This window comes from Lagopus muta, chromosome 15, assembly GCF_023343835.1.
Source record: "Lagopus muta isolate bLagMut1 chromosome 15, bLagMut1 primary, whole genome shotgun sequence".
In the NCBI taxonomy this organism is placed as follows: Eukaryota; Metazoa; Chordata; class Aves; order Galliformes; family Phasianidae; genus Lagopus; species Lagopus muta.
This window is the reverse complement of record NC_064447.1, coordinates 2,935,992-2,961,833: the sequence shown is the minus strand read 5'-3', so window position 1 is coordinate 2,961,833 and position 25,842 is coordinate 2,935,992. Positions and strand designations below refer to the sequence as shown.

The 25,842-nt window shown below is 54.5% G+C and overlaps 3 protein-coding genes across 7 annotated transcripts in view; 1 reads left to right on the top strand and 2 right to left on the bottom strand.

Annotated features, from left to right (window-relative positions):
- The window catches only part of MGRN1 (mahogunin ring finger 1), a 47,808-nt gene extending 34,943 nt beyond the window's left edge, over positions 1-12,865 (bottom strand). For 2 of the 4 annotated variants that reach the window (XM_048961376.1, XM_048961377.1), the window contains exons 1-4: positions 12,673-12,864; positions 7,790-7,908; positions 5,775-5,863; positions 153-299 (exon numbers count right to left, since the gene is read on the bottom strand). In XM_048961376.1, the coding sequence (XP_048817333.1) occupies positions 153-299; positions 5,775-5,863; positions 7,790-7,908; positions 12,673-12,760 (443 nt within the window). In that variant the 5' untranslated portion in view covers positions 12,761-12,864. Of the gene's footprint in view, positions 1-152; positions 300-5,774; positions 5,864-7,789; positions 7,909-12,672 lie in introns of all 4 variants that reach the window. The other 2 variants (XM_048961375.1, XM_048961378.1) reach the window with 2 other exon arrangements.
- A 2,098-nt stretch (positions 12,866-14,963) lies between these two features.
- Positions 14,964-20,096, top strand: UBALD1 (UBA like domain containing 1). Its single transcript, XM_048961447.1, has 3 exons — positions 14,964-15,095; positions 18,614-18,673; positions 19,696-20,096. Exons 1-3 carry the CDS (start codon positions 14,988-14,990, stop codon positions 20,014-20,016), a joined length of 489 nt encoding a protein of 162 aa, XP_048817404.1. The 5' UTR covers positions 14,964-14,987; the 3' UTR covers positions 20,017-20,096.
- A 119-nt stretch (positions 20,097-20,215) lies between these two features.
- C15H16orf96 (chromosome 15 C16orf96 homolog) lies at positions 20,216-25,811 on the bottom strand. 2 transcript variants are annotated; one of them, XM_048961427.1, is made up of 15 exons: positions 25,451-25,811; positions 24,819-24,923; positions 24,457-24,537; positions 24,205-24,285; positions 23,975-24,116; positions 23,735-23,784; positions 23,458-23,568; positions 23,061-23,222; positions 22,757-22,845; positions 22,482-22,544; positions 22,342-22,410; positions 22,132-22,255; positions 21,923-22,022; positions 21,706-21,798; positions 20,216-21,590 (listed from the first exon to the last, which is right to left on the bottom strand). In XM_048961427.1, exons 1-15 carry the CDS (start codon positions 25,793-25,795, stop codon positions 21,508-21,510), a joined length of 1,698 nt encoding a protein of 565 aa, XP_048817384.1. In that variant the 5' UTR covers positions 25,796-25,811; the 3' UTR covers positions 20,216-21,507. The 2 variants fall into 2 exon arrangements, 1 of the variants encoding a protein (XP_048817384.1); XR_007379971.1 differs by lacking the exon at positions 20,216-21,590 and having other exon boundaries at positions 21,708-21,798; positions 22,342-22,396.
- Positions 25,812-25,842: the final 31 nt, after the last annotated feature.

Sequence of the window (25,842 nt, the reverse complement as noted above, 5' to 3'; positions counted from 1 at the left end):
CAAAGCTATCAGAGTACATAAAACAGAAAGAGAATCCACTTTCCATCATCTGCAGCAGCACTGCTTCACAGGCAAGAAAGGAAAGAAGTGTGTCAGGCTCCTCACCTGAGAGGTTCTGTACCCCTCCAAGTGCCCACAAGACCAAGACTTACACAGCCATGCCACCAACAAACTCCTCCGTAGCCTGGCAGTAGATTGTGATGGCAACACGAGCATCTGCATCAAAAGTGAACTCCAGGCTGTACAGGACTTTCTGCTTCCCATTCTCCTCAGTAGGACTGTCCACATCATCCTTATACCTGCAAAAGAATGCCGAGGATTAGAACACACTTATGAGGTATTTCATAGCCATCGAGTTCACTCTGGAAATCAGAATAAGAGTACTCCAATGTAAGTGCTCTGGGCAGAAAAGTCATCATGGGCTTCCATAATGCCCAGGAAATTTCTGTTCTTTCCTCTGAGGAAGGTTCTTCCAAGATTTTTCTGAAGTTATTGAAGTGAATTACATAACAATGATGTTGAGAAACCTCATCCAGCCTTACAGCCGTGGAAAGAGCCAAGAAGGTCAACTATTGAACACTGAACTTTAGGAGAAGAAACATTCTTCATGACTGAGAGGTATATACATTTGTTACATCAACAAAAATTAACACATTCAATTGCATCAGATACAGGATAACCTGTTCAAGAATGTGTATTTTAGTGACCATACAAGGGAGCAATAACTTGGATTTGGGCTACTGGACAGCTGGATCCCACTGTGTGACGGCTGATCACCACAACAGAATGTTACTCCTCCTTCCTGCTAAAAACACAGGCAACAAATCCAGTGGAAAAGCTGGTATGAAGCAGGCAGGGCAGCACGGTACAGATGTGGATGAGCTGTGAGTTGAAGTGTGCCAAGGGCCAGGAAAACCAGCAGGTTCTGGAACAAATGCAACGTACCATGAGAAAAGCTCCCCTTGTCCTTAAGCACCAAATGACAGAAAGGACACGACTTGCTGGCAGAACAGCAGATTCTCATTCGTTAATTCAAACCCCACTGTAATTCTACAACTTCAGGTCCAACAGTTCGTTCTGTATTATGTGGTAATGGTGAATGCAGGTCAGCTTTGAGCAGTGTACCACAGTACTGCTGTGCTGCCCAGTCCCAGCCTCACTGCCTGTCATTATTAGCTTAATTGCCAGGATGCCTGGGTCAGAGCCAGGCAGCTGAACTATTCAGGAAAAGCTTGGCACCATCTCTAAGTTCACAGTATTAATTGGCCTCTCCCCTCGTTAAACAGCCTCCACAAACACGCTGCACTGCTGAAAACACTCTGAAATAGGCTGGGCACACCTCCATCATTCAATCTGAAAATTGTCAAGGGAATTCATATTTACCAAGTTCACTGAGACGTAATAACTGCTGCCTAATTAAGAATTCTGGTATGAATTTTACTTAACACACTAAACAAGAATGAAATGTTCTGCTTCAGCCAATTAAAGAAGGCACAAAATAAAATTTAAGAGCAGTACAATCAAATATCAAACATGCACACTTGTACTAATGTGACCTCACCAAATCTCTTGGGAACCTGCTTCAGCAGGAGGGGTTGGGCTAGAGGATCTCCAGAAGTCCCTTCCAACTCCTACAGTTCTGTGATAAGTACTGCATACACTTGCATTTCTGTCTGAAGGACTCAAAACAAGACCTTTGCCAGAGGGTTCACTCAGGTCGGAGGAGTAAATCAAGTTAGAATACATCCAAACTGCTAGTACAAAAAAAACAAAAGCCAGGAATGGGCAGACTAAACATCTGCAGCAGCCAGCAGACAATAACCAGTAACAGAATGAGTATTCTGCTATACATGAGTATTGCATCAGTACTTTCACACAAGCAGGTGACATTCAAAGAATAAAATCATGGCACTTTAAGGCTGTGCACAGGAAGCATTCTAGCCATAGAAAATACAATTGTAGCTTTAATATTTTGTGCTGGACCAACGTGAGAAGATTGAAGGCAACAATCCACTAACCCACTTGTAAGTGTTGTGCATGTCCAGAGAAAGCAGCAACACGAGCTGAAAATTAGCTCTTGCTCTGTGGTCCTTTGCTGATCCAAAGCAGGCAGCAAAGGTCAAGAGGAGCAAGATCTCCAGGCTAACACGCACCTGCCAGTCCTCCAGAAGAAGCAGGGTTGGGGAAAGTCAGCACTTGTTTCATGCAGGCACTGATGGTGGTTAGCTAGTTCACCTCATCTCACTGCACAGAGGTTGGCAGGCACAGCTGCTGATAAGCAACACAAGCCTAGATACCCAGAATAGCCCCAAGTAACAAAGTGGGAGACCTGCAGGAGGGTGGATCCCACAAGAGCAACACATCAACAGTAAAACCATTCTCTGTTTTGTCTTCTCAGGGAAATCATTTTGAGCATCCAAATTCCCATATCACCTTCCTGCTCCCAGGTTCACTCCTGCAGCTCCCTACCAGCATTCAGAACACATTCCCACACCAGTAAGTAGAAAAGAGTGAAATCTGGACTAGAATTGATCTGACACTCTGGATAACCTAGTTACTACAACCTAGTGCCTGGTGGGCAGGCTTCTGGAGAGGGCACTGCTGCAGAGTAGTGGAGTCAGAGCCCCGTCTGCCTGCAGTAGCATCACTGGAACAAGGGGCAAAGCACACATTCTGAACAGCAGCAGCCTCAGTAAGGCTGCCTGCACATCTCCTGTGATAACATTGAAAACATTGGCCACATAACAAGGAGTTCATGTGAGAAAAGGTTGCAGCTCTGCCAGCCAGCAGCTGAATCAGGGGACAAGCAAGGACTTGTGCATACCTTGAGAGGCAGGGACATTTCATGTTCCACCTTATGGTGCAGGATGTAAACTTCAGGGGAATCAGCAAGACAAAGCCACACATTTTGTATTCCTCCCATCTTTGCAACAAATGTGGCATACAAGGATGTGGTTCAGGAGTTTCAAGGGCCTTTCTGTCTCCATCTGTACTTGAAGTTTACAGTGTACATTTTAGTCAAACCCTACAGACAGTGCTGATGTGAGGTGGCCTCAGATATGTGCATTAATTTAGAAACCAGTGACTTTGTTAGGGTGCCTTTTGGTCATGCACACAAGTTAATGACATAGCTTAACAATCACACCTACAGGGCAGAACAGAACGACCACCTCGAGAACAAACAGCTGATCCAATGCTATGATGTAAAAGCCAAAGCAGGCTGACCAAGGGAGCTGAGGCCACTTAGTCTAACATCCCTTCTGGATAAAACAGTGGAAGTGCTGGAACTTTTTGCTTGTCTGTTAAAGAATTAAAAGATAAAAATATAATTAACAGCAGCATGTTACAGAAATGGGTCAAGTCGAGCCTGATTTCATCCTTTGAGGAAATTAAAGGTTTTGAACAACTCAGTAGACATGCATTATAAATGTTAAGTAGCATGTGAGTTTGCAGCACGACGTACACTCATAAATGCATTAAGTCAGTGTTGAGGCAGTCACCAAATGAAGTAACAACTGGCTGCCATCTCTATCAGTATTCACATTTCTGTTCCACGATGCTCTACTCAAAATCCAAAGCCCACACTGAAGAAGCGTGGCTGAGCCAAGGGGCTCCTGCTCTGTGAAACACTGCCTCATAAGCTGACCCTCCTCCTGCAGCAGGAAGTGCTTTCAAGGTATGAGCAAGCAGCCTGGTCCTGCCCATCAGGTGCTTCAGCTCTGAAAGGCAGCTCTCAAGCCAGGGCCAAGAAGGCCAACAAGACAGACACAAAACCTCTTTCTCTTCTGTCAGTGCTTAACAGCAAAATTCATGCTGCCCTCCTCTGAGGTCTGCAGAGCTTCATCCTGTTAGAGATTAAGCACTCACACAGGCATCAAAGACTCACAACTCCAACATCAACACCCAGAGGTCTGTTGCTTCTCTCCAGAGCTGCAGGATATATTTAGGATTCAACAAAGCTCAGAACTTTGTCTGGTGACAGCAAGGCAGGAAACCCAGGGTGAACATTTCTTCACCTTCTTCCATTCAGCTCTATATTCCAAATTATGAATCAATACACTTTCCGGAGGAAAGCAACGAATTTTCAGTTAAAAATAACAAGCAGAAAATAAATGGACCATGAGGATGTTACCATCAGAGCCTACTTCGTACCTAGACACTCAGTTCAATGGTATCTTCTTTACTTCTGGGAAGAATCTCCAAGCCTTAACCATCAGCTGCCAATGAACTAAGCTGGAGGGAGCAGCAAGTGCCTTTATGTGTACACAGGAAGAAATGAAAAGCCTGCAGTACAGAACAGTTGAAAAGCACAAGAAAGAACATGCCCTCAAGGACTGGCAATTAAAATCCCATTTGGGGTCTACATTGGTATAAAATAAAATAGAATAATATTTAGTGGCGCTGTCATCAGCTGCAACACAGCAGTACGAGAGCCTGTGAGAGCTCATGAGGCCAAGAACTGAAAGAACTGGGAATTACAGGGACACAAAACTAAGATAATGCCAAGGTCCATAGATACTACATCTCAAATAGCCCAGAGCTGCAACTCAGCTTGGCAAGGCATGAAATCCCAGAAAACAAAATGATAGAACTGTACGAACTAAACTGAACTCCTGCAACAACTCCTCTGTTGAACTGTGGATGTCTGAAAGAAGAATGAAATGCCCTTTCCACAGCAAGTCTGGGAAGAATGCGAGACTTTGTTCCAGAAAAGAACTTCACAGCCCTTAGCTGAAGAAGCTGGACAGCATTCAAAACAGTTTGCCAACGGTTACTTCTTCAGAAGTTCTCTCTTTTCCTGTTCAGCTGATTTCAAAACAACAGGTTATCGCTCATTTATTAACAAACAAACAACCAACGTCAGTTTTCAGATAAAAACAAACTGGAGGCTTTGCATTGTTATGACTCGACTGACTCACATTACACCACGCTCTCAGGATCACCTTGGCTGAGAGCTGAACCCGGCCCCCTGCCAGCACTCCAACCCCACGTCAGTAACACAGAATTCAGAGACTCGAGCATCTCTGGGAAATGCTTATCCTGGACATCTGCCCAAGTGCTCAGACCAAAACAAAGCACTGTGTGCTGGGTCTCTGCTCTTCAGCCATCTGTGTGAAAGAGGGCAGCCTCAAATCAAAGTGTTAATTCAAATCAAAGTGGCATCTAGTCCACAAGTCACATTTTTGTTAGCGTGGCCTTAAATCTCAGTGTAAAGCAGTGGAAGGTAACACATCTCAAGCCTATCCAGAACTCCAGAACTCCTTTCCCTACTCATGGGACAGAAGCCATTTACATCAGTACATAACACCAGGACCAAACTTTGTCTTGGCAGCAGGAGGAAGCCGAGGAAGTTTCTCTCAAAACCAATTAGTGCTCCCTGCCAGTGACTTGCACCAGGAGCAACTACTTTCTGGCTTTTCCTTACACAAGAATGCAGAAAGGAATCTGTCTGAAGGGTTTACTGACCCGACTAATATGTTCCATTTGTGCTAGCAATAGCAGGCAAAATTCAAGGCTTTGTTTACCACTCTGTTCTCTTTGTACAGACACATACTGGTCCTCTCTGAAAACACAGATTGCTTAAGTCCAGGGATGAAGAAGCACGTGAACTGCCTGAAAACTCTGATCACAGTGGTACCCAGAACCTTCTGAATATATCTACCAACAGAGATCTGGGATTCAGCTGTTCCCCTAAACCGTATGGAACTGGCAGTTTGGCTCCAGATGCTCTGGATCCCCGGGCTGAATGCAATGAGTTCAGGCAGTAACGGTACCTCACGAGGCGGAGAGAGTCCTTGCGGATATTCACCAAGCTTCTCAGTGTCTTCACGGGCTCATGGGGAGCTGGGGTCACATATGGGAACTGAAATACAAAAGCAAATGATTGGCGTCTTATTATTACCTAAGGTAGCAGTACGTTACCTGACAAACTATTTACCCAAATCAAGAAACGTTCATCTATCTCCAAAGAACAGTGAGAGAATTGTATTTACAGATAAACCAAGCACGTTTCAGAGTGAAAATTCTGCTCTGCAAGCACACCAGCAGATGTCCCTTAACAAGGGCACTCTCACAAGCTCTTCTTCTGCACTCCAGAACTGCAGTCTAGAAAGCCTCGCTCTCACAAGATTTTATTTTCAGTACAGAAATTATTACCTCCAGCTTGAGCAGAAGAAATGCTGCCCTTTCACACGTATTACAGAGTGCAGTGACTGACTGATAATCAGCATGCAGAAGCTCTGGATTACTGGGGGAAATTCTTTCGTTCTGGAACAATGAGGCAAATGTTTGGAGGAAGGGAGAGAAAAAAAAAAAAGAGATGGAAATAGGGGTCCTCATTCAATTCCACAATCCAGAGTTCTTCTCTCACAGACTGCCCTTTAAATGCAGAAGGTTGGTGATGCAGACTAGTTTTTTCTATACTGGTCAAAGAACCTCCACAAAGCAATGTGGAGAGAACTGCTCAGTGTGGGGCCTGTAGCCCTTGCTGTTGCAGATCTGCTGTTGCAGAGCAGTCAGGCTGAAATGTCTGCAAGATTTGTAGGTGCTCAGACTGGCAATGCAATCACACTGCATCAGAGCAACACTGTGACACAGAGATACAGAGCTACCAGACAGGCTCTCAGGCTGACAGTTACGGGGAACACAACGAGCAGCAGTGCCACCTCACAGCCACATCAAAGTTGTGGCCCTTCAAACACAGCTACCAGGAGCTGTGCAGTAATGCTGAGCTACCAGAGAGTACAACTAACTCAGAGGAATATCAGGGAGCACCAATATGAGTGTATCCATAGAAATGAGGAATCTGCTAAGCAGGCAGCCTATTGCTGCTCCTGCCGAGCTTCAGGCAGTTCCAACACACAACCCTGTGCCATTGTTCCCTTGGGCCACAGAAGCACATTGGTGTGGCAAGACCCGGAGCCTGAAAGAAAACATGCCATTTCTGACCAACATGAGGGTGCCAATCCACAGCCACAGGCAGCACAGACTGGATGGAGGCAGCAACTGCTTTCTTTGTGACCCAACTGCTCAGCACTGTGGTCAGTAGCAGTGCTGCACACACAGCAATCCAGTCCTCAGTTATTTCAAAAGGAGAAACTGGCCGACTTCCACAGAGCTGTGGTGCTGCTGCGTGTTCAAGTCGTTTTTTTCTTCCTTAAAGATTAATCAGAGCTGCCAAAGGGCATTGCCTTACATTGGCAAACTGTAGGCCACGACAGCCTCCCACTCTTAAACCCATTTGGCAAATGTCCCACTGTGTTAATAGTGTTCTCACCCACTCCCCTCTGAAGAAATGGAATTCAGTGCCAGAATGTCTGCAAGGGAACCCAGGCTGAGACGCACAGATAATGCAACTCTGAGACTGCACAACCAGTCCCTGCAGCCGTAAGCACATCGGGTATTGAGCTGACAGCTGCATCTTCTGTTTTCCTTGGAGTGCTGTGCAGCTGCTGCTCACAGAGCAAAGGAGAAGCAGTCAGCACTTCATCACTGCCCTGCAGTGATGGTGGTATTTGGTGGGCCTCCTCCTGCCTGCACAGCACTGCATGTCCAGCAGAATTCCCATCTGGTCCCTCTTTCCTAATTGTGTTCTTCACCTGCACTTTCTACTTGAACAGAGGCTCTACACTGGAGCAGGCAGCTTTCCACAGTCTCCCATCTGCGAGCCTCAAAATATTTCCATGTTCCATTTGGGAAAACTGATGCTATGTTCCAACTGGGAAACCTGATGAAGAGGCTTTATGGGCCTGAAACAGAAGTGCAAAACAGATAGGATATAGGAACTTGCCTGAACAGGTCTATTCCCAAGGAAGTTTAGATCCATGTTCTCACCAAAAAGGTATCCCTCAGGGTGAGGGGTGTCAAACTTCTCGCCTCCCATAAAGAAGTGGCTTGCAAAGTAGTTTCCTAGGGAAAAAAAAAAAAAAAGGGAAACAAAAGGAGTTGGTCTCAATGATCCTCATGGATCCCTTCCAGCTTCAGGATGTTCTATGAAAAAATTTAAATCCATACTTGCTAGAAAACAGCTGGTCTATGCATTTCTCAATTCATACGAGCACAGAGCAGAGAAAATACTTGCTTGTTCACTCCTTCCCTGTACTACACAAGGTCATGGCCAACAGCAGATGCAGAACAAAATCACCCTGGAGCAAATCACTACAGAGGAGATGATCCCATTTTAACTTGTTTTCCAGGAAAGAAAGAGCTCTTCCCAATATTTCTCAATTCTGATGAATCCTTCCTCCCTGTGGCAGCTCCGGATGCAAACCTCTGTCCCACACACAACCACACAGAGAAGGACCAGGCTTCTTCCCTGCACACCCCGGGGGCTCCTGCTGGGCACTTGGATTTCCCTCCCATGCCCCCAAGCTGCAGCCACACATACATATGTGAGAACACCACAGATGCAGCTTCCTTCTAGAAAGGCTTTGGGAGAACACTCACACCTAAACTTCATGGAGTTGGAGCTTCCAAGGATTGAGAATCACAAGGGTGTTAAAAGGCTCCATTCAAACTGCCTTCCTTTAAGTTTAGAGTGGGGTTTTTAAACCTGGAGCCAAACACTCATTACGTTCTCCAGGTGCACAGACAGTCTAGAATTTGTTTTAAAACGAGCTGCAGAAGCAGTAACTATTCACACGAATGGCTATGGGGGCATTACGGAAGGATTTTCAGTCCCCCTAGCTAAAAGCATGATTTACTCTGAAATGGAAGGGCTTTCATCAACGGTTCTGCTTCTTCCATTAAAGTTTTCCTCCTTTATGCTTCAAGAAAAACCTCTTTCTCTGCACAGCTGGCAGTGCTCTAACGATGAGTGCTCTCTGCTGCTGAGCTCAGCCTACAAGCGTCCAGATGTTTACATTAAACACGTCTGTCCTTCCAGCTACAGCAACCAACCTCAGCACAGAACCTACTCAGAATCCACAGACTGACACACAGGTACTCCAACTGGCAGACCACCTATTCCCACCCCTCCCTAGAAGCAAGAACTTAAAATGCTGATCTGCACACAACCTCCAAGCACAGCCAGCTCGATGCAGTCCCTGCAGCTGAGATGCACCACGGTGCTTTGTGCTTACAAGGAGGTTCAGAAAAGCATGACGAACGCTGAGGGATAGGAATTAATTTCACATTTTATGTGGGTCAAGTAGGATTGTGTTTTGGAGCATTCCATCTGATTAACTGCGAAGAAAACGCTTGTGCAGGATGTTTCAGAATTGCAGCAGCTGATTATCCAGCATCACACTGATGTGGGGCTCGGCTCAGCCCAGCCTGTATTTCTGGGCCTCTCAATCCATGCCGGTGCCCGTCCATCCCATCTTGTCACTCACTGCTCTGCCATCAGCATCCCAGCCCAGGGGACACAGGCTCACCACCACTGAGCACAGCACCTTCCAAAGACAGCTTGCTTTTCAGAGCATCCCAAGACGGTCAGAGGCATTGCTTGGGACAGCTGTATTGTAGCACCTTTGTGAAGAGAGTGCAGTTAGATGACAATTTAGGCTTCCTGCCACTATTAGAATTAATGGTGAAGTGAAAGAAGTGGATCTTTCTTTAATTCCTTGGCCAGCATCTGAATCAGCCTCACCAACCTCTGTGCCCAGGTCACCAAAAGCCATCACATGGCAAATCACAACGGGGCTCCGAGTTGGGCTAAACAGAACGCGGATCAACAAAAGCAATTACAACAGCAAAGGAAGAAACTGCTGCTGAGCCATAAGACAAGTGCCTAGGTGGCAAGGAAGGAGCTGCAGCAGGTGGGGCTGAAGGCCTCCAGGAATACAGCACAATAACAGGGACAATGGGACTGACTGCACCTGCAGTACTTCTGTCCCAGCACTGTCACAATGCACACGGCTTCCGAGCCAAGAGCAAGGTGACAGACTGGGTCCAAACAACAAAGCAGGTTTCACAGAGGCATCGTCTCTCTCCTTTTTGCTCCCAAAAAAGCCAAGGTCTGCAATATTCTTGCAAGCACCTACTCCAGGGGGAGGAAGGCCATCCCAAGGGCATGCCCTGCCCGCCGCACACTGCGGATGAGCTCTGGGGAGCAAGCAATGAGCTGACAAATGAGCTGCAGAAGCACTGGTGCATTGCTCGCTGGTTGCTGAAGTGATAGGGGCAGCACACAGCGAGGCTGTGTGCAATGACACGGATCATTCTACTGTTCCAAGCACAGAAGCACAGCGAGGTTCAGGAGCTGCTCCTTGTGATTACCTGCTTTTAGCCCAGTGCATGGAGGCACTGATTCCTCACTACAGGCTGGGCGCTCTTCCAACTCCCTTCCAACCAGGCAGGCATCAGCAATGCTTGCAGCTCCACAAAGCAAGGAAGGTTAATAGGTACCAGTGAAAAGCAACGTACAGAAATTAGGAGTCACCTTACAGCACTTGGCTGGATGCAGAAAGGGAAACGCAGACAACCCATAGCCAGAACCTCAGAGGACCACACAAGGAACTTTCAGAGGAGGACTCTTAATTACCCTGTTGCATGCTGGCTGCAGGAGGCTGCTGAATGATCTGCCAGCCCCTTGTCAGTGACTTTGGTTCATTGGGACCAAGGTGGATCCCCTAACAGCCAGCTCCATCTTCCACAGAGCATGGCTGACCCAGCACTGAGCACCCCAACAGCCAATAGAGGAAAAGTGAATATTCATCACAGCATTTGCACCCAGCCCTCACTCAACGAGATGCCAATGCTCAGTATTGCCTGGTAAAGTAGCTCCACTCCCTTCCACAGGGAGGCTGACATGCTGCTTCCATCACCACTGGGATGCCCACACTCTGTGGCTTTCTCCTTGCGTAACACAGCTTTCATAGCAGGTGGCATACTTGCTCCAGAATGCAAACCTGCATTCACCAAAGCAATCCCAGCCAGCAGCTGGTCAGAGCCACAGCAGCCTGCACAGACACCTGCCACGAGTCAGGAGCTGCTTGAACCCAGAGGGATGGGACACAGAAAGCAGCAGAGAACCCCCAGTGCCACACAGGGCCCCAGCAGTAGAGTCAGCTCAGGAAGCACACCCTGCCCATACTTCTGCATTTCAATTAGCCTGTGGGCAGCCAAGAGCCTGCAGGGGTGTCAGGCTGGCACTGCAGGGCACACATTCAAACACACAACACATCAGATGGAAAATCTGCCTTTTTCCTTTAAAGCAGTACAGAGCTTGCTGCGATATTGTTGAGTTGGGAATAATTAGCAATCATTTAGCCTAAGAACTTTATGAAGCTCAACAGTGAGCTCAGTGGAATCACGTCTGACCTACGCCCACTTCAGGCTGTGGGGTTTCATGCTAGGGACAGCAGCCCTGTCAGCCCCAAGTCAGCCAGCCCAAGGACTGCAGGACCAGGGGACAGCATCCACCTGAACACATCACCTTAAAATGAGGCAGGCTGTGGCAATGGCAGTACTCCTTCCACTCCTCTCTCAGTAACCCTCTGACTCTAAAGCTTAGAAGCGCTCAGATCTGTTCTGCACAAATCAACATGAGCTCCAACAGCTCTTCTCCCTGAAGCCAACACAGCCTTGCTGGATAAACCTCAAGAAGGTGAGGAGAAAGGCCACAGCCAGCATGCTTTCTAGAAAAGCACAAGCAAGTACAACACAAAATTCAGCCACAATTAACAAGCACCTAATTGCATCCAAAGCTGTTAAGGAAATAAGTATGTTTTTTAATCAACTGCTGGAAAGCATCAGCTGTTTGGTTTACTAGGGGCTGCACTGGTAGGCTCTGTGACAGCATCAGGGACATCACTGCTCCTGGGGAAGTGAGTGTGGAGCAGACCCCAGGAACACAGCACTGCTGTCATGACTTCTGTCTATGAGTACATTGGCTGAAGCCCAACACAGCTTAAACACTGATCCAACTAATTACAACAGTAAGAAAACTGAACGGTGATGAATTCAAAGAAGTAGTTGAAGGTTCATTGTGTGCGGTAGTAATAATTAATCCAGTTGGAATCTAACATCTAAAATCCTGTCCACGTGTCAGTATCAGACAGGTGCCAGCTGTGCTGTTAGTGCCAGTGTTAGCTGTGAGTGCCATGTAGGCCTGGCAGCTCCCGAGCAGCCGCACCAGGAAAGGGCTCGTGGAAAACCCCCATCCTTACCGAAGGCAAACCTGCAACAAGCCAGGGTGCAACGACGGCAGGCCTCCGCTTCAGATCTGCCACCACAACAAACCCAAGGGGAACCCCGGCTCCATCACAGCCCTGACAGCCCGTAGGACGCAGCACCTGTCCCGAGCCACGGGAACAGCGTGTGGGTACGGTAAGGGAGAGAGACATCAGAACGCCCTGACGGCTGCTTTTGTGAAAGGAAGGAATAGATCACTCCGCAGAAGCTGAGCCCGGCCGGCCGGCCGCTGCAGCCAGCCCGTCGGTGAGCCTCGGGCCGAACCCGGCACGGAGCCCGGTATTCCGAGCTCCCCCTTCGCACACAAACACGGGCCGTGACGGCACGGCGGTCCCGCACCGCTCCCCCGCTCCGAGTTCCCCCCGATACCCCACGGCTGGCAGCGGCTCCACAGCGGCGGGAGCGGCCCCAGTCTGCCCCGCACCCGGAGCGGGACCGCACACCGCGCGCTGCTCCCGGCGGAGGCCCGGACGGGACGCCGAGCAGCGCCGGGCCCCGCGCGAAGCCCCGCTCCCCACCCGAGGCCGCGACCCTCACCGGACTTGGGCGGGTAGCGGTAGGCCGAGTTGGCCTGGATGTCGATATCCTCCACGCCCGCGATGCGCCGGCTGAGCAGAGAGCCCATGGCGGCAGCGGCCCGGGGGCGGCACGGCAACGCGGCGGCGAGCAGCCCGCACCCGCACTCACGGCGGCGGCGGCGCGGGGCACGCTGGGACAGCGAGTCCTCCGAGCCCGCGACTACAACTCCCGTCAGGCCCCGCGGCGGAGCCGCTTCCTCCGCCTCGTTCTCCTCCCCCCCAGCACGCGGCACTGCGCCAGCAGAGGGCGCCGCTGCGGCGCACGCGCAGAGATGCGTTCTGCGCGCAGCAGTTTTTCCTGTGTCCGCTGTTTTCCTGTCGTCCGCGCTGTGTGCGGGACGCAACCCCGGCCGTGCGTGATTGTAGGCAAGATGTAGAGGTGAAGCGATGCTATCCAGCAGGGTGGCCGAGGAGGAGCAGTGTGCAGGGGAGATCCTTCCGCTGGGAGCTCTGTCCTCAGCTCACTGCCACCAAGAGCCGGGGCACCAGGTCCCGGAGCACCAGCACCCAGTGCACCACCTCCTCACCCATCAAAAAGGTGTTGAGGTTGGACCTCGGGCACTGGAACGTCAATCTGAGAATGTGACGGCCCTGCAAGGAAGCACCCAACCTCCCACAGCATCACTGCTGCCTTTCACGGTGCATCCTGGCTGGAGTCACAAGCAGCCCTGTAACTAAGGAGTGTGTTTGCTTGCAGCCTGGTGCTTATTGCTCAGCCAAAGTCCAACCAGCTGCATGGAGCCTGTGGCCTAGCAGAGCAAAATGCTTTGCCTCCTGCCCCCTCCCTGCTACTCTTTTTCATTTGCTTGTAAAACAAAGCCTTGGAGACAGCGCTGACAGCTATTCCTGGCCAGAAGGAGTGGCATGCCTGTGAACTTTGCCTCCGTAACACTGCACAGAGCTCACAGCCCTCCCCAGACACCCTGCTGGACCCAGGCCAGCCCTTCCCCCTACACAAACCAAGCTGCAAGATCTCCACAAGTGCACGGTGTTCTCTAGCTAATGTAACTCTGCAGGAGGATTGCAGTGCTGGCTGCAGAGCCCTTCTGCTTCTTTCTCCTCTGCAACACTCCCTGACATGCTCCCCTCTGCACAGATGGCTCCTTGCTGATGTTGGGGCAGTGGCTGTAGGAGGACACACAGGCACTGGGGGACAGCTGGCTCCAGGCACACAACTTTGGGCAACACTGAGGCAATTTGTGCCTGAGGCCTGCAAGCTCCACCCTGCTCTGGTCCAACACCTCAGCTGCAACTGCAGCCATACACAGAGCACAGGCCTGGCTATGGAACAACCCGGCAAGGCAAAGCCCACCACGGCAACATGAGCTGCAGCCTGGAGCAGATCCCTGGAGGCCCTCAGCCCTCCTAAGCTCCAAGGAGCAGCAGTGCTCCCCATCTCACTCCATCGGCTCCTCTTCCCCATACGCACACTGATTGCTCCTGGTACTCAGCAGCACCATTGTCCTCGGGCAGCGCCGACTGCGCCCCCCACTACGGCCATACGGCGCTCAAAGCATCCTTTCACGGCGGAGAGGGCTTCCAGAACGTTCCCCAAACACAGGGTGGGGGGTGAGGAGCGCAGCGGGGTTTGCGTTCCTGGGATGGGAGAGACACAACAGGTCGCGGGATAGCCGGGGAGCACCGCGCTGCCGCCGCTGCCGTGCCAGGCCTCGGCTTTAACCCACGAGGCGGAAGCCTAGCAGGCCCTGCACCGCCTCACAAGTCCCGAGGCACACGGGCCGTTCCCGGTCGTCCGCGGCCGCTCCCCGCACGTCAACAGGAAACCGCACGCGGCCGACTGTAAACACCGCACGCCCGGAGCCGCGCCGCGCCCCCCCCTACCCCGTTCGCCCGCCCACGTGACCCGCCCCACCCCAGCCGGGCCCGCCCCCGCCGCTCGTTCATTGGAGGCGGCGGTGTTGTTGACCATATATGGTAAGGTACTACCACACCGCGGGCGGCGGTTGGCTGTCCGTACGGGTCACTCAAGCTATCGTCGACGCCCGCCGCCGCTCTGCAAACAAAGCGGGGCATGCCGGGAGATGGAGTCCAAGCGGCGGAGGCTCGCCGCCGCTGAGCGCCGGGCGGGGACTCCATCTCCCGGCACCCCCCGCGCGGCCGCCCCGCCCGTCCCGCCCCGCGCGGCAGCCGGCGGGGCTGGCCGGGCGCCGTGAGTCAGTGCCCAGTAAACATTGGCGTGAGCCGCGCCGGCTCCGCGATGGTGGCGGCGCCGTGAGGGTGGGGGGGAGGGAAGGGGGGCGGCGGGCCGGGGCCATGGACGAGCTCAAGCACCAAGTGATGATCAACCAGTTCGTGCTGGCGGCCGGCTGCGCCGCCGACCAGGCCAAGCAGCTGCTGCAGGCGGCACACTGGCAGTTCGAGGTGAGGCCGCCCCGGGAGCTTGGGGAGGCCGCGGGTTCCCCCAGCCCCGCGCACGTCGGGGCGGCGCGTGGGCGCGGAGTCGGAGCGCGGCGCCGCGGACGCGGGTGGGACTCGCGCTGCCGGTGGGGCCGTGGATCGTGCCCGGCCCCCGCGCGCGGGACCGCGGTAGCGCACGTTCTTGGGCCTCCGTGCGCGGAGCCCCGGGCAGGGAGGCGGCCCTGAATGAGCGTGGAACGCTCCGCGTGCCGCTCCCGGCCCTCCTCGCTGCGGGATCGGGGACGCGGGCGGCGCTGTCAGCACGGCGCGGTCTCGGGTGGGCGCTTCGGTGCTTCGCTCCGCGGGGAACGCGGCGGCGATGGCGCGGCCCGTTCCTTCTAAACGGGGTTTTGTCTTTTCCCGTGCAGCCCCGGCAGCTCGCTAGGCTGGAGCTGATGGATTTGACGCTCGTGGCACCTCTCCAATTGAAGCGTCTGTTTTGTGTTGCGGGTCTGAGGCGGGATGCAGAGCGGGTGGCTCAGCTGCGCCCAGCCGTGGGCAGCAGCCCATCGCCTGCACGTACAGGACTCCCCAGTGTTGGCACCAAAGCCCGGCTGTGCGCAGCCCTGGCGCAGCCATGCGGGACGTAAGGGGCCGAGCGGACGCTGCCGCGTCCCTGCTCCGTAGCACAGCCCCGGGCTTTGTTTACCAACACAGCGTAACGGTGTCCCCCATTGCCTGTAGGATCGGCTCCCCCCGCCCTGCGCAGCCTTAGGGACGGGTGACAAAAGTCGCTTTTCTTAAAGCCGACTCTTGGCAGAACTTTGCCACCGCCGGGCGAGTTGCACAAGTGCTCGCAGCCTCTCCTGCCGGTTGGAGCTCACATGACTCAGAGGAAGCGCGGCTGTAAACAAACGCAGGCGAGGAGCCATTAACCACGTTCCCACTCACTTTTGGTGCAACGGTCAGATCGTTCCCTCTGCAAAATGGCCGCTGGGCACGGCTTGCTCAGGGAGCCCCGCCGGGGAGGTGCTGCCTCCCCTCCAGAATGCCATGTTCTCAGGCTTTTGTTCTTCTGTGCGGTGCCCTTTTGCTGGCTGGCCCGGATCTGCGGTGAGAGCAAATTGCTGGAGTTCTGATGAGCTCGGCGCCGGTTCCCACTGCCCCTGCTCGTGCTGTCTGTGGTCACATAGTGCTCCTCCGGGAGCACAACGGCAGGCCAGGCGGTCTGCTGCCTCGCACAGACAGCAAGAAAGAGGCTGCGAGGTGATGGCCCCGTCGGGAGGGCCGTAGGCAATGCGTGGCTCTCCCACTCGCTGTCCCTTCGCTCCCATCTCACTGCGAGATGCCACTGGGGCATCTGCAGAACGCTGGGCTGATCTGTGGCTCAGGCTCCTTGCTCAGGTAGAAGGATATTAATTGGCTTTGCTATGTGCCGATTGCCCCTGGGGCTGCTCGGGAGGAATAAGGAGACGTCAGATTTAAAAAATAGCTCGGTTCTGCCTTTCTGCTGCTGCTGAGTGTAGTGTGTATTCAGGGGAGCGAGGTTGTGAGAGGGGAGCGAGAGGAGGAGCGGTTGTTGGGCCCTGCTGTGGCTGTGGTTGGATTTCCACTTCCTGTCCTGATGTATTTAAGGCTTATCCAGCCCCTTCCCCTTTCCTTTGTGGCTGAAGGCCCTGGAGCTGCCCCCGCTCACATCCCCAGGACAGATTCCCTGCAGTGGCTCAATCGAGAGCGTTAATTGCCATTGCACCGATTGCTCCTGGCACTTGTGACACTGGCTGGAGACCAGGTGGCACCCACAGTTCTGGGCACATCTGGTCCTGGCACCTGGTGGACATGCAGATGCTAGGTCTCTGGGGGCAGCTGCCCCTTGGAGCTAGAAACGTGAGGCCTGGAGTGCTGGGAACATGGAGATGGAGGCAGAAGATGCAGTGTTTGGGCACAGGGACTGTTTGTGATATGCTTCCCCCACCAGGATGATGGCTTCTGGGTAGGAAAGGGGGCTCAGGGGACACCAGGGACCTTCTCTGTCCCATCTGCTGGTGACACAGCCCCAGATACAAGGCCACTTGGAGAACAGGAGCATACAGCAGATTTAATCAGCCTACAATCTTTAGCCCCCACCTCTGCGCACACTTCCCGTTCACTGCATTCTCTTTCTTACCACATTCCTTTCTGTCTGCAGTGTTACACTGTAGGGCAGTGCCATCGGAGCTAACCCAGGATGAAGGCAGCACAGTGGCAGGGAAGTTACCCTGGTTCCATCAGCTCTTGGGGCTGATCTGCAGATCCCCCCTTCGTGCTTTGCAGCCATCACTGAGTTTGCAGTGCCATGTGGGGCACTGGGTGCTCCCAGAGCTGTTGAGCCCAGGCAGAGAAGCACAGTTGTGAACCACCCCCCCAGCCCCACTGCTGTGTGTCCCCTCTGCAGATTGGAGCTACCAGGCTCCAGAGCAGCAATCACTTCCCCCACCCATCTCTGGATTCTCATGTTTTGTTCATGGGACGTAGCAACCAGGTAACCCCTGGCTGCCACGTAGTGCTGATAGGTTAGCCAGGAAGCCATAAACCCTGCTGTAAATGGCCAGCAGCAGGTCTCCAGCTTTGCAGTGCTGCAAGCACAGCTGCACCTTTCCAGAGCCATTTTCCATCGGATCAACAAGGGGAACTGATTTGTGTTTCCTAGCCCCAGTTCAGTTAACACCTGGTGCAGAACGTGGGGCAGCCTCACTGTTGTTGACCCTGCATCCACTCGGCCCCGCTGCCTTTTCCCAGCCCTGCTCCTGGCGCCTGCCCTCCTCACCCCTCTGTGCCCCACGCCCTGCAGCCCTCAAGCCTGTCACATGCCACGGGCACGTGACACGTTCACCAGATTATTACTGGTCTGAACTGGAAGCAAACCAAAACAATGTTGGTCGTACCGTATTGCCTGGCAGCTGAATTCAGCATGCCTGGGTGCACACGGTGGGCAGAGTCCCACCCATGGCCCTGGGGAGCTCCTGGCACAAAGGCAGTGCCCACAATCTGTCCCATTTATGATGCGCATCTCAGCAGCTCCCACTGTGCTTCTCATGCTGGGGTTAGGTTTGGTTTCCCTCCTCTCCCTTCCTGCAGCATTGCTGACAGCTGTGAGAATGTGGCTGGGCCCTGCTCCGTGCACAGCCATGGACCTGAGCACTGGGATGGCTGCCTGCCTTGCTGTGAGCAGACATGAGCGCAGCATTGCTTGGGACCACAGGATCAGCTGCACGTGGAGTGCAGACCCAGGGCACCAGAGCTGTTCTCCTGCTGGCCCCAGAGGCAGGAGGCAGTGACTGTGCAGTGCAGCCCCAGGGCCAGGCTTGGACACTGTCCCGACTGAAACAGATGCTGGGCTGGGTGGCCAAGCTTGTGTTAGGGCAGTTTGGCTCTCACACGATGTGAACCCCAAGCTGGAAGTAGGCTGTGTGTGCAGGGATGATGTAGGTGCCCTGTTTGTATGCTGCTGCTAACATCTCCTTCCTTTTTTTTGCTTTTTCCTTTTTTTTTTTTCTTTTCAGACTGCGCTCAGTGCTTTTTTCCAAGAAACAAACATCCCCTACAGCCACCACCATCAGATGGTAAGTGCTCTCCCATCCCTCCTGTCCACAGCATCAGCTGGCAGGCACATGGGGCCATCACTTAGCCCAGCTCGCTGTTTCCCAGCTCCCACAGCGCAAGCAAGAGTGATCTGATAGAGGATGCTTTGGGCATGGCCTGCAGTCCCAGCACAGCAGAAGGAGGCTGAAGGGTTTCTGGAGCACCAGACCGCATAGACTTTGTAAACACATGAGCTCTTGTGCTCTCACTGGAGCACCTGAGTGTGCAAACCCCTGTTCCTGCAGGGGCACACGAAGGACATGAGCACACATGAGGCCATGCATGCACATGGGTGCTGCCTGCCCAAGCAATCTGAGATTCTGCCCCTTTAACTTTCGTGCCTCAGCAACCTGTAATCTGCCTGGGCAGATGTATCTTAGGGATTTGCTGGCTGCCGTGTCCTTATTTGACTGTACAGGACAATTGGGGATTTGGAGCATGCAGTAAGCTTGCAGAGTGAATGCCCGGCGGGGCTGGGCTGCCGTGGGAAGGGGCTCTGGGGCAGAAGCTGAGCCTGGTGCCTGCAGAGCCACACGGCAGCAGGACAGGGGTGGTATGGAGGGAGCCTCCAGCGTAGCTGGGCACAGGAGCACAAGAGGCAGGGTCCCATCCAAGAGCTCTTGATGCAGAATCAAGCTTCAGAGCCTTAAACATCTGCAACCGACAGGAAGCATCATTGGTAGAGCCGCAAAGTAAGGTGAGAAGATTGCAGCAGAGACCAAGGCAGCACTGTCCCAAGGCTGCTGGCAGCTGCCGTGTGTGGGACATCATCAGGACATGATGTCTCGTCCCTTTCTGCCTCTATGCCTCCCCTTCTTACCTCTACCCCAAGCCAGGGGCTGGGTTGTGCTGGCTAGGTCCTACAGATCAGCGCTGTGCATCAGGTCCAGGCAGCTTTGTGTGCAGCAGAGCTGAGGGGCACTGCCTCAGTGGGAGGCAAAAGATGGAGACCATAAGCTGGGGACGAGCCCCAGCCCCGCTGACCGCCTGTCTCCTTCCACAGATGTGCACTCCTGCCAACACACCAGCCACGCCGCCCAACTTCCCCGACGCCCTCACCATGTTCTCCCGCCTCAAGGCCTCCGAGAGCTTCAACAGCAGCAGCCCTGTGGCCTCTATGGCGACATCCCCGCCACCCCCGGCCCCACCGCTGCCCCAGCACGGGGCCTTCAACCCTGCCTGGCCCACGGCCTCACCCCCCGGCCAGCAGCAGACCATGTGGACTCCAACCCCCCCAGCGCAGCCCGCGGGCTGGCCCGCCACCGTCTCCCAGCAGGCCACGGCAGAACAGAAGGCCAACGTGACCATGGAGGCAGAGAGATGAGGCTGCGGTGGAGAGCGATTGCAGCGGGGACCCCTACATATAAATTTATATATATATTTCTCCCCCCCCCCCTCCCCAAAGAGGAGAGAAACTGCTGCCAGGGGGTCTGGCAGCCACAGAGACACATGAGCAAATAGCTGCCTTGCATGGGTTTGGTTTGAAGTAGTTTTTACTTGTCCTAGAGCTGAGCAGAGCTCCCCAGGGACAGCGGGAGGCTGCGTGGGACAGACTGCTGCCAGCCTCTGCCTGGACTCGGGGAGGGTGCAGCCCCCTCCTTTGGGACACTGGAATTTGCATGCAAGTAACACTTACGGAGGAAGAGGCTCCTTCTTCACGGTCCCTGCGCCAGACCTTGCCCAAGTGCCCCCTTCCTTTGGCCTCATGTGGCAGGATGGGGGGGGCAGATACCCCATATTGGTTCTTCATGAGGAGAAGAAGGAGAGCAAGGGCTGCTCCTGCACCCTGTACTGCTGTGCTGGGGGTGAGCAGGGCTGAGGCAGGCGCAGAGCCCCGGGGGCAGATGCGGAGCCCTGGGTGAGCCACACAACATCCCCTCACCCTCCTGGGATGGGGTTTGCCCTGGGGCTTTTTGCATGACAAAGTGTAACCCTACAGACTGGGATCATTTTTAACCCCTCTGTTCTTTTCTTCTCCTGGCAGCTGCAAGTCTCTCTGGACATGTCGCAGCTGCTTGCAATACACGCTCTGCTTTGAACCCAGTGTCTCTGCTTCGTTTGCAGCAGTGGTGGGATGTGAAGAACATCCAGTCCAACCCCACCATGGGCAGTAACACCTCCCACCAACTCAGACTGCCCAGGGCCCCATCCACAGCCTTGGGTATCTCCAAGGATGGGGCACTCATGACTCTGGTCAGGGCATCACTGTGCTCTGCGTGACAAATTTCTTTCCTATATCCAACCTAAATGTCCCCTCTTTTAGTTTAAAACTGCTGCTCCTTGTCAGTACAGAGCCCTGTAGAAGTCCATCATTCTTACAAGCTCCTTTTATATACGGAAAGGCTGCAGTGAGTCTCTCCAGAGCCTTCTCTTCCCCAGGATTAACAAGCCCAGCTTCCTCAGCCTGCCTTTGTAGGAGACATGCTCCAGCCCAGGGCTAACCAGGGACCTGTGGACTGGTTAGAGAGCTCACTGGGACTCAGCATGATCCAGAAGCATCCCTCTGGGGAGGCATCTCAAAGTGCTGTGGGGAGAGCAGCCCACACCTGGCTGGGGCTAAAATGGGGCAGGAACCACCTGCACTGCCCCATCCTGGAGGCTGCACCAGGATCTCTGCAAGGTCCTCCCCCAGGATGCCCTGTATGCTCAGGAACCACACAGAGCCCAGGCAGCAGAGGAGAGAGATTTATGGCATATGGTGTTACCCTGCTGTGATAAGAGGCTGTGAGGGGGAAGGAGAGGCTGGGGCAGCATGGCCCCCACCCCTCCAATCCCTGAAGCCCCTTGCTGTACACTCACACCACCCGCAGCCAGCTCATACACCTGCCATCCTGCTGCCGCCAGCAGAGGCCGGCCAGCGACCCGCTGAGGAGACCATCCTTGTCCGCATGGCAGCACCTGCAGCACAGAAGGACAAACAGCACGGTGTGGGGCTCAGCCCTGGCAGCACACAGCGGGGTGAGCGTGCACAGCAGGGCTGACTGTGTGTGGGACACCTGGGACAGGCACTCACATGAGTACGGGGACACGTATTGGCTGCCATACTTGGGGTTGCGGCGCACCTTCTCTGCAGTGTGCTGGGCAGAGGGCTGAGGGGATTTTGTGCCTTCAGGGCAGAATGCAAAAGCACTGTTAGCAGCAGGACATGAGGCTGAGGTAGCACCTGAGCCACTTCAAGCACTGCTGGCTCGGGCTGGAGCTAATGCAGTGCCCCAGGGCTGCTCCCCTACCTGGGAAGTCCCTGCCCCGAGTGGCTGCGCCATTGGTGGCCTGTGAGCTTAGCCTGCCCTTGTAGATGATTCCATCAATGCCCAAAATATCCACTTGACCCTACAGGGAGGAGCAGCAGATGCCATTGGAGGTGCTCAGCTCCCAGCATCCCACCCCAGCTGGGCCCAGCTGGTTTCCAGCACACACTTCACACAGGGACGGGCCTCACATTGTTGTAGGTGAGGTCTGCAGGGACTCCGAAGGGACAGATGGTAGTGAGGGAGCTGGAGGCAGACGGTGGCCTGGTGGGAGCTGTGGGACCCTGGCTGATCTGGTTGCGCCCTTCGGTCTCCCTGAGAAGGAGATGGTAACTGATGTTACCATTACTGCCAAGGGAAGGGGACCCCAGAGGGAGAGGCAGGGACCTCCCTGGCCTCACCTTCCTGGCAGCTGCTGTGCCAGGCAGTCGGAGCCACCAGCAGTGGCCTTGCGGACTGTCACCAAAGGCCTGCAGGTGAGCAAAATAAGGCAGAGCTGGGCAGTAGCGCAGGTGCAGCGCACAGTCTGCACACTACTCACAGCCTTGGGGCTGCGGCCAGAGGTCTGTCACAGGAGATGCACTTCATGGGATCAAAGAGGTTCCTGCAACATAGGGGCAGTTGCTCAGCATCCCACTGGCAGGCGGGGACCATGGGAGGTCCCATGGGTGGCCAGCACCCCATGGGCAGAGTGGGACAAACAGGATCTGTATGGGATGGACAGGGCAGGGCGGGACAGGATTGGAAGTGATGAGATGGGACAGAGAGGGACAAGGTAGTGTGAAGGGGGGTAGAATAAGAACTAGCAGCCCTCACCTCTTGAGTCTGTTGGCACTGCTGGTGTCAAAGTAAGGTCTCTGGCAGTGGCACTGCTTGCTGAGCCTCCAAGTCTGCTGCCGCTGTGCCTGCACCACATGGCACAAGTTCAGGAAGGGCAAAGGGACACCAAGCCCATTTTTGGGGACACTGCTGCCCCTGGGGGATGTTGGCAACACCCCAGGACTCTCCCAGCCCTGGCACAAGGCAGGCTCAGCGCTTGCCCTCTCTTTGCAGACTATACACAGGGATACCGTCCCCTGGTCTGGCACGTCCCTCCATCCTCTCTGGGTGACACTACTACCTTGGAGTTCCTCTCTCTGGTGAGCTCTGAGGCTTTATGCCTGTCCTGGCCATGCAGGAACATCCTCTGCAGCAAGTCCTGCATCATCTCACTCAGCTGGGCCATGGTATTTTGCAACTCATCCTGGCTTGCTTTGGTCTCCAGTGTAGTCTCATCTGCTTTCTGAGAGGATGTGGTGTCAGCCATCTCCAGCAGACCTCCATCCCTGCACGCCCATGCTCTGCCCCTATTCACAACACCCACGCCCCATTCTAACAGCACACAGTCTGCAAAATCCTGCCACGCTGAACAACTTGAGGTGGGGACACACCAAGGCTGGACAGGCCTGCCTCCAGCCTGGACCTGACACTAACTACAGCACGAGTGGCTCCTGAGCTGAGCTGGTGACCACACTCACCTGAGTGTCCTTGGAGTCACCCCACAGCTGCTCTGCAGCCTCCTGGAGTCTTGTGCACTGCTCTTGCAGCTGTCCCACCTGGTTCAGCACCTCCCTGCCGAAATCTGACCCCTGGCAAGTGTACAGCACAAGGAAGCCACATGAGGTGGGCTCCTGAGTGGCCCCAGTGTGCTCCTGGTGAGTGGAGCAGTGGGCTGCAGCCCCCAGGCCACTGGGCAGCACCCCTGAGGCCTGGGCAACCGGACGCTTTCTCTCCTTTGTCCTACAGGTGCCTTACTTCTCCCCGCATCTTCTCCGTGGCCACATCCTCTGAGGTCCCCCGGCCAGCTGAAAATACACCAAAGCTTTGCTGCAGGCAGCTTGGCTGGGAGAAAGACAGAGGGACACAGGGGCTGCAGTGGAGTGAAGACTCAGCAAGGATGGCTGAGTGTAGCCATTGCCACATGTTGCACCTAGCAAGGCCACAGTGGCTCAGCCCAGCACAGTGACCCAACACAGTGGATAAGTCAGTGCTCACCGTGCTGCTGAAGCGTGCTCTTGCTGCAGGTGATGCAGGTCTCCACACTCTCGTGCTGCTCCAACAGCCCGCTCAGCCTGCATGGGGCCTCGAGAGCTGGCTCCTGTGAGGACTCAGGGATGAGGTCCTGGCTGGAAAGCTTCTGAAATGAAACAGCCCCAAGGTTCAGGGGAGGGAGAAGAGCCCTGCCAGCCTCCAGCTGGAGCTGGTAACCAGGAGCATGCACAAACCTCACCAGCAGGCAGCCTGCAGAGCGAGCACAGCATTCCGGTCTGCCAGGGGAAGGAGCTCAGCTGCTGCCGCACCTCCACCTGTGACCAGCAGAGAAATCAGCCCTGCTGTGGCAGGGAGAGCCTGAGCAGCCTCTGCAGTGAGGACAGGACACCAAACCTGGCCAGCACACCCAGCGCCATGCTGTCCCCAACCCTGAAAGTCAGTGCCAGGGGCTGGGTACTTGCTTCCAGCCGCTTTGCCAGGCTCACCATTTGGCTCAGGATGTTCTGCAGGAGGTGGCTGTGTTTGTCCTGCTGTATCACCTGCTCTCGCAGCTCCTCCAGACCAGTCTGATAAACAGGGACATCAAAGGGCTCAGCACCCACAGGGACTGAGACTGGTATCAGTGTCAGCAGTGTCCAGTAAAGGCTCCATGCAGCCAAACAATGCCTGTGCTGGACACTGCTGGGCATTGTTTCTCCAAAACCCCTGGGCAGATCCCAGCTCCATTCATCCCTGTAACCCCGTGCCCCTTTGCCATACGTGGAGATGCCCATAGAGTCTGACCTCCCCCTCCCCCCCCCCCCCCCGCTAAGAGCTATTTACCAAGTGCCCAGCTCCACTCACATACCTTCTGGAAACTGTCCTTCAGGAGCTGCAGCTCTTCCTGGAAGGCCTGGATGGTGGTTTTCAGGGAGCAGGTGTTGGTGAGCACCTCCTGTAGTGTGTCTGTGACCTGAGGAACAGTGCCCAGCCAGTGCCTCTGAGCGGCATGCAGCACCTGGGACTGGAGGGCCCTTTGGGACACAGAGCTCAGACCCAGAGGGGCTGCCACATCATCAAGCTCCAACCCCACTGTCATAGGCAGAGTTGCCAAACAAACACTAGCTCAGGCTGCCAAGGATCCCATCCAGCCTGGCCCTGTGTGCTTCCAGGAATGGGGCACCTGCACTTTCCCCGGGCAACCTGAAGTACCTGTCAGCAGATCACAACACAAAGTGTGCATCATGCAATGGAGGCATTTCCTCAGATAAAAAGGGGCAGATAAAAAGTAGCCAAAACCACCTTTGGCCAGTGGCAATGTTAACGTATTGCAGTCTAATGAAACCTCATAGCTAAGCTACCATCACCTGAACTAGAAATATGGCCCTGTGCTATGCCAGGTTCTCCAGTCCTGTCTGAGGAGACATCACTGGGGACGTGGACACGACACAACACAGGCACAGCACTGCGTGGGGCAGGATGCTGAGGATGGCTCCTCACCTTCGTCATCCCCTCCTCAATCACCTCTATCCTCTTCCTCAGCTGCACCATCTGCTCCGTGTCAGCGGCCGGCGTGCCAGGTCCCTGCCCAGAGCTCGGCAGCTCCGTCACACCCAGGGACCCGCCAGGATGGCCCGGATGGAGGAGAATGGGGGGCCTGGCGCTGACCTCGGGCTGCAGGAGGCCCCTCTCGTCCTCGGAGAGGTGCGTGGCGGCATTTTGCAGCCGCAGGTGCTCCAGCAGCCCGCGCAGGAGGAGCTGCAGGGCGCCGGCGTTGACACCGCAGCCACGGGCCGTGCGGAAGGCGACATCCGCCAGCTCCGCCAACGTGACCGCCACGCTCATGTCGCCTCCTTCGCCCGGGCCGGGCCGGCGGGCTGAGGTCACAGCGC